This window comes from Aulostomus chinensis, chromosome 17 (assembly GCF_037954235.1).
Source record: "Aulostomus chinensis isolate RoL2024-O1b breed Wild chromosome 17, RoL_Achi_v1.0, whole genome shotgun sequence".
In the NCBI taxonomy this organism is placed as follows: Eukaryota; Metazoa; Chordata; class Actinopteri; order Syngnathiformes; family Aulostomidae; genus Aulostomus; species Aulostomus chinensis.
Genome location: NC_141336.1, coordinates 21550400 through 21563387, shown reverse-complemented (window position 1 = coordinate 21563387; position 12988 = coordinate 21550400). Strand labels below are relative to the sequence as shown.

The 12988-nt window shown below is 43.0% G+C and overlaps 2 protein-coding genes across 3 annotated transcripts in view; one reads left to right on the top strand and one right to left on the bottom strand.

Moving 5' to 3' along the window:
* The window catches only part of nkx2.2a (NK2 homeobox 2a), a 69193-nt gene that overhangs the window by 18621 nt on the left and 37584 nt on the right, over window positions 1-12988 (top strand). Inside the window, exons 2-3 of one of the 2 annotated variants that reach the window (XM_086182391.1) lie at window positions 720-841; window positions 4689-4762. The gene's annotated coding sequence lies outside the window, so the exon portion shown is untranslated. Of the gene's footprint in view, window positions 1-719; window positions 842-4686; window positions 4763-12988 lie in introns of those variants that run through there. The other variant, XM_086182392.1, reaches the window with a different exon arrangement.
* Window positions 7859-12414, bottom strand: pax1a (paired box 1a). Its single transcript, XM_086183035.1, has 5 exons — window positions 12100-12414; window positions 10707-11336; window positions 9783-9916; window positions 9002-9218; window positions 7859-8617 (listed from the first exon to the last, which is right to left on the bottom strand). Exons 1-5 carry the CDS (start codon window positions 12101-12103, stop codon window positions 8502-8504), a joined length of 1101 nt encoding a protein of 366 aa, XP_086039161.1. The 5' UTR covers window positions 12104-12414; the 3' UTR covers window positions 7859-8501.

Sequence of the window (12988 nt, the reverse complement as noted above, 5' to 3'; positions counted from 1 at the left end):
TACACTCTCACTGTCGTCAGTGACGTGACAGGGAATGTCATTAAGAGGGCGATGATTGATTTGATATATTGATGCAGAATTTTAATTTTATGCAAAAGCAAACCTTGAAATCACTGTAGTTATGTGTTTATTTGTGAAATGTAACGTAAACCTCCCATTCCATACGAGTATTTCGAGGAAAGACCCTTCTGTAGGTGAAAAGACATTCACATGACCATGCACATGATTTTAAGTTAAGCTCTACTAAACCCAAAAAGTGCTCACAAAGTAGTTTTCACTTTTATTCATATCATGTACTTCCAGAATGCAGAAAGAGCCAGCGAGGTTCTTGGAAAGTGCCAACATTCCAATGACCTTTGATCTTTGTGAAAGATACTGGCAAGTGGCCTTGAGAAAATCTTTGAAGGTTGACGCCGGCGTAGAGCACCAGCGACCTTTCCAAGGTTTAGCGGAGAAAGAGAGAGGATCAGAGGACAGCACAGCATTGATGACACCGTTGTCTTGACACGTGCACCATCTCTTCTATGCTACTCTGGATATCAAAAAGGTGTAGAGTTGACCCCCAGCCTTGCAGACTGTCACTGTAATGCAAAGGGCGCATTTTTTTTTTTTTGCATCTATGTTTGACGACAAAGTGTCATCCTGAAGTGCCGCGCTTACGACTTACATTGGTTATGCAGTGCAGGTTTTCCTCTAACTCTGTCTTTCTTTTCTTCCAGCACCAAACTTCGGGGAATGTCCTCAGTCTCTTCGGGCGAGGCGTTTTGAGAACGACCCGTGAGTCCGCCTTCGTCGCTACGCAACACCGAGAGGAGGCTACGGTCCGTCTTGGCTTTCATCGGTTGGTATCACTGGTATACTTTACTGGCTGTACTGAACCTAAAACTATTACTTTCAAGCCCAACAAAGAAAAGGTCGAACACCTTTTTCGTGTAACACTTGACTATAAATTACAAAGAAACTCTACACGCTTACCAAGGAGGTGCAGTTAATTAATTTCCTTCTAAGTAAAGTGATGGACACAAACTAGTCCTTCATAAATTCATGATTATCTTCATCCGTAACAATCCCAGACAGCATGCTGTTTTTGGTAATCGTATCTAGACAACATTATCCATTCATGTGGTGTGAATGATGCTGGCACCTGACATAAATCTAATCACCAGATTTTCGTCTTCTTGGTTCAAGCTTAAAATTTGACAAAGGAGCCTTGCAAAGAGGCAATAAACAAAGAAGAAGTGCTTTTACTGTGTTGAGTATTTTCATATTTATAAATATAATCTGTTCATTGGCAATACACCGATGTTAGTTGGAATTGAACTTGTCTTCACTCGCCCAACAACATCTGTCAATCATAACACCTAGTATTCTCTTTCATTCTCGCCAGTGACGTGAAGCCTTTCTTTTATTTTGGTATTGGTGTGATGTCTTTTTTTTTTTTTTTTTTTTTGTCTGGCTTGTGCAGCTGTACTCCCTCCCAGTGGAGTGGCTACATTAGACCCTTCATTCAGTTTCAACCCATGTTTTCGCCATGCCAAATTAACCGCCACCCTTTGGGTCAATGCTGCGTGCGAGTGCTGAGATGGGAGAGGCGTGTCTGAGTGAAAAGCACCAATAAGAGCAACATGCATGGTTCTCCGCAACTGGCTGCACTCTGGATTCTTCAAAGGACGGAGGTCTTTTTCTCCCTCTCTTACTACGAGCTAGTTGGCAGCGCTTGTCAACTTCAGACAGATTGGGCTTCCTGGGCCTCGCTGCTCACGAACAGACCAAACAAAAATATTAAGCCTGATGACACTGTCAATATGGGAAAGGTCAGACAGTTATATGTATGTTTTATTTCATCCCGGATGTTTCTTAAGTCAATAGGTCATGTGCGTTTGTGTTGATTTAAACATGAGCTCTTCCTGGTTATTGGCCGGTTCCTTTAAAATACTGTATGACAGCGGATAGGGGCTGGCTGGCACCACTGTCACAAATGTCCATGGGGAGTGGCAGCAGCAAAACAGCTTCAAAAGGTTGATTAATGACAGTCAGCGCTGTGTACCTTTCACCTTTTGTTGCGTTATCTCTTCCATTCCCTCCTGGTACACTGCAACAACAGAGCAACAGGTTTAACGTGCTTTGGAAATGTCTGGCCAAGCAGCGTTCTCTACTTCCCGTTGTCTGAGGCGATGCCACTCGTTAAACAAAAAACAAAAACTCACCAGGCTTTATCGTTTACCTGCATTAGCAAGCAAAAATAACCCTTGTTAATGTTTTGGTTTTTTTAAGGATTCAGGCTTTACTGAGTCAGAGCTCCTCTGTAGGATCTGTAGTGCTTTTGCAAGAGTGAGCTGGGAGTAAGATTTATAAAAACAATACCACAAATACACCAATCCAAAACAAATAAATCAGAAATATAATGTTAAAAAAAACAATGTTGTGTAAAATACAAATGATGATCTCAGAAGGAAAATATTTGCATTTGTTTTGTTACACAATATGATGTTCAATGAAAGTGTGTGTGTGTGTGTGTGTGTGTGTTTCCCACAGTTGCTTTCGTTAAAAAAAAAAGAAAAAAAGAAAAACATGTCAATTCTGACAGAGCTACCAACTGTTAACATTCACAGTATTTTCTTTCATCGGTGCTTAAATTGCCACTAAACGTGGCCGTCGTACTTCCGGGACGTGGACTTTAATGTAAGAAAACAAATCTAATAACTGTAATTAAAATGATGATTTCCAGAAAAGAAATGTAACTTGCAGCCGAGTAGAAATTGAAAAAGATCTATATGAGAATAGTGGAAGTGATTCAAGTGAAAAGCTAGTGATTATTTAATATGGAGGAAAAAAATACTGCGTCGTCAAAACCAAGTACAATCATTCTGGATAAAAATGGTTTACTACATGAACATATTGCGTGGATATTTCCTCTTAATACCAGAACGTGCATTTGCTCGTTTAAGGGATCCAACTGAGTTTCAGACAGGATTTTCCTCCCCAATCCAACAGACAGTATAGTGGTTTACCACTCACATATTTGTGCGAAGCGTCATCATCTTATTATCACCTAATAAGAATCTGAGCCAAAATGAACTTGAAGGCAGCCCTAAAATCCAGCTCTGCAGAGCGTTTCGCTGGTAGCATGCGGCTTGTGTGTGGCAACGTTTAGCACAGTATATATTTCAACAAACCTTAAATAAATCACAGATGGGCAGTCGGGCAGAACATTAATTCTATAGTCTCCAGGAATTAAATAGGATCTCCTACAATGAGGACTGTCTCTCTGTCTGTGCCCAGATCTCCACTGAAAAATGCCTCTTCTACACAACTGCTGAAAAAAATGTTCCATAATTAAAGTCTGTATTTTTATATTCCATTAAAAGGCAGCACACTCCTTTTTAAATGTTGATATTTACATACTCATTACTGCAAAGAAACACAAATTACAAGCATTCTTTTAGTTTTTACGGAAATTCCTGCTTTCATGGCAGTTTTCAAAGAGCATTTTAATTGTCTTCGAAAACATAATTTCATGCTCTTTTTGTCATCTGTATATAATAATCAAAGCTGGGCTCTGCAATTCAACGTGATCCTGCGGTTGTTCTCTTAATTGCTGTATTGCTGTATCCTCCGAGGACCAAAAACAGCACCGGAATCTCCTGAGATCAAATGTAAAATGACACGTTTTCATTTGGAAAGCCAAATGTCATCATGTCATGTCTCTGCCCCGTTGCTTTTAGAGCATCTGGTTGATGTGGTGAGCTGGCAGAGCAAGTAAGAACATAGCAAAGAGACATTTATCATCCTCTAGACTACAGAACTGTAACTCTGCCTGCTTGGAAATCTTGTGGACAGTCAGCGGTGAAAAAAATTCAACGCTGATTGCATTACATGGTTGACATCGTCGCGTACCCGCTGCTTGGTGTTTCAGTTTTGGGTGGTAAAAACTAGATTCAGCACACGCAGCTTCATCCAATATCAATGTTGATGTTCTGGTCCTCTTTGTGTCATTGTGAACGCCTTGCTGACACCTGTGCAATACAACTGCCATGACTTCTATGTTTTTTACAGAGCTTCTAGCGTTTCAGCTTTTGTTGACGCTGCCAGACAGTAAAAGTCTGATAAATGAAACGGGTTCTTTCATACTTCTTGTTACATGCATGTGTAAATGCGGTGGTCAAAATATTAGAACAACACCCCTGCAAACCACAACCCCGGTAACCAACATGCAGTTGGAACATGACCATCTAGCTGAAGAGAGGATTTGAAGCAGGGCTGTTGTTTTGGGTCACATCAGACCAAATGAAGTGGCCTGAGAGTGTGCAATTATCTCGGCAGTTGCACTGTTTCACTTTCTCTTGCACATCTTTACGTGTTCTCTGAATGGAACACATTCTGTCATGAAAGGTAAACACTTGGCTGCCAGCGATGACCAGGATTTTTAACGTATTGCTTCTTCTCTCACACACTTGTCAAAAACTGTGCCAAGCACGGAGTATGTTCCAGCACGGTGCATGATTGCATGCACAGTGTTTCCATGGTGAGTCAATTCATTAAAAATTTCAGACATGAGAAGTGCTGACACCGGACTTCTTTTCAGAATTTGACACTTTGCCAGCTTGCCTCTCTCTCCTTCTCTCTCTTTTTAAAAAAAAAAAAGAGAGAGATTTCTCATGTCTTTCTCTGCTCTCTTTTTTTCCAAGACCTGTCTGGCTTGCCATGTCGCCTGTCCCGAGATGCTCTGTTGTTGACTTTGAGCGGCGCAAAGGGAAGAGTGGTGAGTGAGTGAGTGACTCCTGGCCAACCTGGAGTTGTTTTGCGTCCCTCAACACAAAAAGTAGAGATACTATAAAATGTCTAAAACCATACCCTGCGAAGCTTGAAATACATAAAGCGAAACCCTGTACACATGGTAGACGTTGATGAATCGCCAGATATGCTCATGCTTGTCACCGTTTCTCTCTGCTGTTTGGACTATTAATAGAGCTTGAATTCAAATCCATTAGGGTCAAGGAGGGCAAGTCTGTCCTTCTGTCTAAGGATTTGTTTAAGCGCGAGCTATTTGACAATCCCTCCAAGTTCGAGTTGAGTGGGTAACTCTCAGGATCTGGGAGATCAGAGCATGTTGAGTGTTTAAGTCTGGACGTCTGCACAATTTATAGTTTCGCTGGTGTGTTACAGCCGAAAAGGAAGAATTTTAATGTCCCTTTTAACCAAACTGAAGGTTCAAGAATATTTAAAAATGCAAATGACAAAAAGGAGAGTAACATTTTGAAATGTAAACATCATAAAGCCAGTTGATACGATGATTCAGGGCTTTGTTTATCTGTGTAAAACTGCCAGAAAAATAGAGAGAATTTCACACACTGAACACCAACAGCATCTCAAACGGTCATCCAAGACCAAACAAAGCAGGCTGAAAAGTAGTGTCGTATTTTTCTAAGCTTTTTCAGTACACGCACACTCAGATATTACAGAAATATTCCTCTGTGGTGCTTTGTACCAAGAGGAAACATCCATCTCAATCCAGCCCACCTGCTGCCCTTCTAACACAGAGGGTCTGCACAGGACGTGGTGGGGGGTATCACTTTGCTGTCCTGATTGATGATCATGGGTCCAGCAGGAGTTAACCCCGCCACCATGAAGGCGTGTTTTCTGAACCCCAAGTGGTATCCGGGAAAACATGAGGGACTCCAGTCAGGGAGCGTGTGTACTCATCGGCCATTTTAATGTTTGGATTTAGTGAGTCGCTTTGGGGTTTTGCCGCAAAAGAGAAAAGAAGTCAGCGGCTGCAGAAAAGAGCAGAGAGGTCAGCGGAATTGTAGGATGTGCTCCTCCATCTGTTATGAAGACCGATCGGTGAGACTGTTAATACAGAAATACATCCTCGTAGAACTGGAGAATTTGGATGGACTACTCCCCTTTCCAAAGCCCGCAGATATTTTCCTGAGCAATCCAGATTATATTAACATGTCTTTCCTTTTTAAATGTGCAGAATATTTGGGCTTTAAAAGCTGAGATGAGCAAGAATATACGTTTCTATTTCTTACAGAGAAATGTATTTGATTTATAAAGTTTTAAAAGCGGGTTTATTTCCTTTCTACTCCTCTGTTTCTTGGTGTTGCCACCATCAAGATGATTATGAAGCTTTTCCAAATAAATCCACGTCAGTCAAAGAAGTCGTGAACGACATTTGCATATTCTTCAAATAAACTTGCTCTCGATTTAGAAGGAACGGAAGTAGTATTCAGCCGAAGTAGAAATATTACACTCGGAGCAGGGCTCGTCCGAGGACTGCTTGTCAATATCACATCGAGACTCGGTCACTTGAACACCTCACGTATTCTTCAGTCAGCTTAGTGATTTAAAAACCTTCAACCAGATTCAAGTGATCAGGTTAATTACCGTGAAAACAGATGCAATCAATCAAGGTGAATTCTGCCTCATTTCAGTGGAAACCCAAAATACTGTTTATCTCCATCGGCCCACGCATGCAAACTCCAAAGCCATGTGTTTAAGGGATACGTACTTAATTAAAAAAAAAAAAAAAAAATCCAGGAGCACGACATGTCAATAAAGCAGCATTTGTATTATGTCCTGTTAAATAATGAGCCTTCGATCATTTTCAGTGGCATAAAAACGCCACCATTAAACTCCCTGATTGGGTTCTCTCTGAGGGTGATGATGCTGCACATCTTCTATGACCAAATTAACCTGAACTCATCACCACGGCAACTGTGCTCCACACACTCCTCTGTCCATTCACAATCAGGTTTTTGCAGGATCTGATCCAGTTAACTTGATTCAAGTGAGAGCCGCCTGAGTTTCAACAAAAATAGATAAATATGTAAAAAAAAAAAAAAAAAAATTGTTTTATTTTATTTTTATTTTTTGAAGCATAAATATATCATGGTATTTTTGTTTGCAGTAAGGTCTAAAAAAAAACAAACAACCTCCATTGACTAATAAGTTAAATAGAAAAAAGAAAGAAAATCAGTTAACATATTGTTGATAGCAGCTAAAGTAATAAATATATTTCCACCTTCTAAATTAACTATGAACTTAATTTTGTCAAATGAACTCCAACCTGTTTTCCAGAGATTTAAATCCTGAGGTTAATTTGTTCATTTTAGCTTGTAGTGCAATATCGTTCTGGACAAGACGTCAGTGTGACACGTCACAGGGGGACCTTTTTTTCCCTAAACTGATTAAGAAAAACAACCTCTAATAACAATAATATAACACCTTACCAATATATAAAAAAAAACTTCATTATGAAGCAGTTTACCATTATTACTGGAAAAAGCATCATTAAGAGACTAAATAAGACCTGGTCACCAAAAATAGGCCCATTACAGAAACGAGCTAAACGAGCTCAGACAACAGGCTCACATAAATGTCGAGGCAGTCTATTAAGGAAAGATGTGAGAAGGCTTTGAGTCCAGGGAGCAAACAAGCCACAGGAATAAACAGTTTAGGAGGGGGGGGGGGGGCAGAGAGAGAGGGGGGGAGAGAGAGGGAGAGCGCCTACAGGCCTTTATAGAAAAATGCTCGTAATTTATATACTGGAAAACATATTCCCGAGGCCTGATGTGGGTGGATTTAGACTGTCATCTGCTCTACTGAAGGCTACACACACACACACACACACACACACACACACACACACACACCCACCCCACTAACTGATCAAACCACTGATTTCCATCACGGCAGGTATCAATTACACACCAGATAGCATCAGCAGAGGCGCCCAGCAGGTTACACTCGAGTAAAGAGAGCAGCTCTCACTGCAGTGAGCCGCGCTGCTGGAGCTCCGGACGCGCACCCGCGCACCCGCGCTTGGCCAAACGTGGCCTGGAAATAGCCGCCATATAACTAATTAAACTCAAATTAAACATGCCACTTGGTCATTAGCCTCAGCCAGAATTAAAACTAATATAAAAAACAGAGCTGAATCTTCATCTTTCAAGCAACAATTTCTCTAAACGTGCCTGGAAAACTACAGTTTATCTCCCATTTACCAAATAATCCACTTATTACTTTTTTATGCATTCCTGCAGAAATGATATGAACTACAACACCGTGTGGCATTTAAGATAGCCTTTATTTTTTGAATATTTACAATGAAATTATAAAAATATATACTGTAATTAAAGCTTTGGCAAATATTTAACATTTAGACATTTTTTTCTCTTTGTTCACATCGTGGAGTCACAAGACGGTTCTTTTATGGTAACAGATAGGAGAGGACAACAACAACAAAAGAGGGTGTTGATGGTGATGGTAGAATATTTCAATTGAGAAAGTTTTTTTTTAAAAATGAAAACGATCAACCAATGGAGGGGAAACACCGATACATCCATGCAAGCGTACATTCATAAGGCCATAACCACTGATAACGCTGTATTTAATGCGTGTGAGGGGGTGGGGGGGGGGTGGGGGGGTGAGCCGTTCAGACTTACGGTTGGAGTTGTTGAAATGGGTTCAATTAAACGGTAAATAATAAGTCCCGGTTATGATGACGAGGTAGGAAGACTGAGTCCATGCACACTGTTCAAGTCTTCGTGTTGCTGCTGCTGCTGCTGCTGCTGCTGCTGCTTGCTCAGCGGACTGGGCGGTTTCCTTTCTCCTGAGCAACACACACACACACACACACACGCACACACGCACACAAACACAGAGAGAGTTTCAGAGGGCCTGTGAATGCAGCACCTTGTGAGATTTGTGTCAATGCAGCAAAGGTGAATTATTCCTTCAGAGCGGTGATTGTCCACCATTCTTCTTCTTCTTCTTCTTCTTCTTCTTCTTCTTGTGCAGATTTTTTTTTCTTGTCAAAGAGTACAGCAGCTTGAAGGCCTGACCGGTATTTAGTAACGGCATGTAATTAGGCCTGCTGTAGGATGCGGGCAGCCACGGGAGATTGTCTCCCGTGGGTCGGTACAGGACAAAGCCTCGCGTTAAATAAACCGCCGAGTCCAGGATCAAAGAAGTGACGTTTACTGTTGGTACGTACCTTCTCTGGCCTGGTGCTTGAAGGCGATGGGCGAGTGGATCTCCCCTGCATGCATGCTCATCCCGCTGCCTGGGTGGGACAGGGCCGGGCTCTGCGGCTGCCAGTGGTGGTGGCCCGGGGCCACGTAGCCGCCTGCTGGCCCGCTGTACACCCCACCGTACTGGTTGGTGGGGGAGTAGGCGCACGCTGAGACGTAGCTGGACAGTGTCGAGGAGGGCTGCGGGGAAAACGAGAATAAAACGCGGGACAACGTGAGTTCCAAAAACTCCCCAGACGCGCAGCATCTGACTGTCCCGCAAGGCCCGCAGCAGCTCCTCCTCTGAATCACTTCAGTATATTGAGGAGGAAGCACGTTGAGGATTAATCCCATTACGATTTAATCCATCAGAATGAAGCATAATTTGAGTTTATATATAAATATACGCTCAACTGCTTCCCTCATGCCTGTCATTTCAGTCCAGGAACAGACGCAAACATGTAACCAGCAGTAATAAATCCTTCAGGGGTGATTTTTTTTTATTTGTTTGTTTTTAATTAGAAATAGTCTGTGTGGTTTTTTTTTTCTTCGAGGGTTCCAGAGATGGAAACCTGACTTTCACGACTCTGTCACAGGCCAGGCCTCCCTCGCGAGACCACAATTTATTAAAAGGCCTGTTTCATTTTTACACTCCGTGTTTGGGTTGTTTCCCGCGGTGCTGATGCAGCAGCACACAACAAACTGTAGAACCTGTGTAGATATGTTGATATTTCATGAATCATTCGTATACAAGCGCATATTCACCTGCCCATATTTGATATCCGCGTCAATGGCCGACTTGTCAATCCCGTTGACCGTGTGAGCAGCAGGGAAAGCTGCTCTGTTCACGCTACTCCACTCCTCCATTTTTGTTGGGTATCCCTCGGTCCCAGCGATGGCTGATGTAGAAGCAGTAACACCAGTCAGAAAAACCCAGCAAGCATTAGCAGGGCGAAGCAGCAAATCAGGATTTATTATGTCCATATTCTAAAAGCGTCAGTCCAGCTGATACACACAAATATAATGAAAAACAGCACAGCTGTAACATTCTGCAGTCAGTAGTTGGTTTGCTAAACATACCCTTTTCATGCCATATTAAATAATATCATAATTGAATGATAAATATAATTTATACATAGATATATTAATTTTTAAGGAGTACAGCAGTTCCTATTATTTGAGGGAGGGATTCATTCCTCAGAAATAAGAAAAACCATCAAAAACACACGTAAAGAGTATATGTTATAATCACCTGGAGCCTACTCGAAGTTAGGATTATTCTGGAAAAATACATCTAGCAAATAGATTTGTCATAATAAATAATCAGATGTTTTAAGAAAAATGAATGTTGGCTATAATGCATGAAAAAAATGCACCGAGGGATTACAAAGTGAATGGAAACACTGGCTGGAGGACTGTGGAGGGAGGGAAACAAATGTGTGTCGTGACTCCTGGGGGGATTAAGGGGGATCGAGCAGGTGAGCAAGGTGTTTGCACACGCGTCATCCCATGAAAAGGCCCCGCGAGTGGCCTGACTGCTCCCTGGCTGACTGGCTAAATGAAGGGCCTGCAGGAACAGGTTGGGCAGAGTGATGAGGCCATGAATCAGCCGGAGCTACACACGCTCTCCTAGCAGCAATGCTAAAGGGGCCTGAGCTCCCGTGTCCTACCCGGTGGTGCTCTCCTCACCTGCGGGATCCATGAAGGCTCGTATACCCAGGATGTTGCTGACGGTGTGTGCAGACGGCCAGGCCCTGGATATGCTCATATGTCCAGCCGTCACCGGTACTCCAGGAGGGGTGCCCATTTTCGTGCCAGTGGGCGACATGGTGTTGGAGTAGGAATAGGGGTAAATGTGGTTGTAAGAGAGGCCGGCCTGCGCCGAGGCTTGCTTGCTGCTCTCATACTGGTTTGGCTGGGACAGATTTCCAATCTTGTTGCGTAAAATCCTGCTAATGGAGCTCACCGACGGGACATTGTACTTGTCACAAACTCCATCCGCCAAAAGCCTGTCACGGATCTCCCACGCAAAGATCCCGGGGTCGTTTTGTTTGTATTCCCTGATATTTTTCACCACGTTAGGCGTCGTGACGCGTGGTTTGCTTCCTCCAATGGCACCGGGTAAGATGGAGCCCGTCTCGTTGTACCTCGCCAGAATCTTGCTCACGCAGCCGTGAGAGACTCGCAGCTGTCGGCTAATGTCGCAGGGTCGGATCCCGAGCTGAGCGAGCTCCACTATTCTCAAGCGTATGGCGTTGGGCAGGGGTCTGCCGTTGACGAACACGCCGCCTAACTGGTTGACCTCTCCATAGGTTTGCTCTGCGGGAGAACACACACACACACACACACACACACACACACACACACACACACACGCGTCACACACCGGCACTGCTTTGTCTGACAGACAATAATAGAAATGATCATTTCCCCTGGCGCGTCGTCAAACTAATCGAATGTCACAAATATTTAAAAAACAAGAACAACGATAATATGTTGGGTTTTTTTTGTTATCCAAAGACAAAACCACATCAAACGTCTGCGTTCGTTTGATCCGTGCCAGCTCCTGTAATTTGAACCACAAATTGAGGTTATAAAGTTGTATATCATGTGCCTGCCAGAGGCTGATCAGCTCTGCTTGGTAACCTCTATTTTCTAACTTAACAAGTGTGTAAACCCTTTGGTTGCGTTTAACCTCCACCTCCAGCTCTTTATTTGTTGTTGTTGTTCAAAACAAAACAAAACCCCCTTTTTTAAAAAAAAAAAGCGTTAAAATGGCGAATTGACACGGGAGAGCCACGCTCGAGAGGTCATCCAAGAAAACGCGTTTTCATAGAATAATTGTTGGTGCTGCTGAATTAAAACATTTAAACACGCAACGATGCCAATCTGGAAAAAAGATTCTTGAAACAAACTGGACTAAGGCTTGATTCCCTCAATTGCACTTTTACTGAACTTGGAGGGGGAAAAAAAGAAAGAAGAAGCAAATGCTGACTTCTGTCTTTACGCAGGCGTGGTGAGTCTGGATACGCTCCCGTAAGCTCCCTGCCACTGAAGCATGCAGATGCTAACTCAAGCTTACCCATTTGCTTATATGTTTCGGGATGCTGGGAAATATAGGTGCCCCCTCAACAGGCTCAAAAGGTCCGAGCGAAGGCAGAGAGTGAAGGGGGGAAACTGGAGGAAGCAGCGCCAGAAGAGGGGGAAAAGTCGAGCTCTTGAAACCTCCTCCCGACCGCGGCAGTAACCCCCGTCTCGCTGGAAGCGGCCAGTGACTGCAAGGTACAATGGCAACAAAGTGATCTTCATCCGATAAAAGCAAATTGAAGTTATCCCGGGGAGTCCGGACTTTGCTGGAATTAATTTGACGCGTCCTCCACGTCAATCTTGGCTGATATACGCCGAGCCTCTGCTTTGGTTTCATTGGTCGTCCTGAGCTGGAAAAGCTGTCAGCCAATACAAACCCCATCCGGTTGCAGCCGTGCAGCCTCCTGAATATTTTGCATAGGGGAAGTGGCAGAAGGGGAAGCGTTTCATCCAGCATGCAGCCTCCGGGTAAGGGCTTACACATTTACGCGCGGAGGTGACAGCGGAGGCTAAACCTCAAGGGGTTTTGCGGCTCTAAAATAAAGTTCCAACTCTTCCAGGGTCCAAATATCTGCGAGGTGTATTTAGTGTCCAAATCTGACAGGTAGCAAGATCGATTTGATTCATGAGTTTAAAGAAAAACCCTGTATGAATAATAAGCTGCATTAATCAACCAAGTTAAAAATCCATCTTGTTTTTCCTTTGCAGGTTGGATCATTTTATGAACTCGTATTTTTGATTCACCTGAAATATGAATGAACTCGTGGCTTGTTCACTTGTGCGATGCAATGATTTTCAAACTCCTGCAGTATTAATATATTAATGAGAACTACATGAGCTCGTTTTTGCACGAAAGTAATACCAATACTAGTAGAAGTATCCAC

What these genes read in the sequence shown, in the direction of transcription:
- pax1a (XM_086183035.1), bottom strand. An exon ending in AGCCTTCATGGATCCCGCAG is followed by an intron (nt 9,917 to 10,706) that starts GTGAGGAGAGCA and finishes CTTCTACATCAG; the next exon opens with CCATCGCTGGGACCGAGGGA. An exon ending in CGGATATCAAATATGGGCAG is followed by an intron (nt 9,219 to 9,782) that starts GTGAATATGCGC and finishes TTTTCCCCGCAG; the next exon opens with CCCTCCTCGACACTGTCCAG.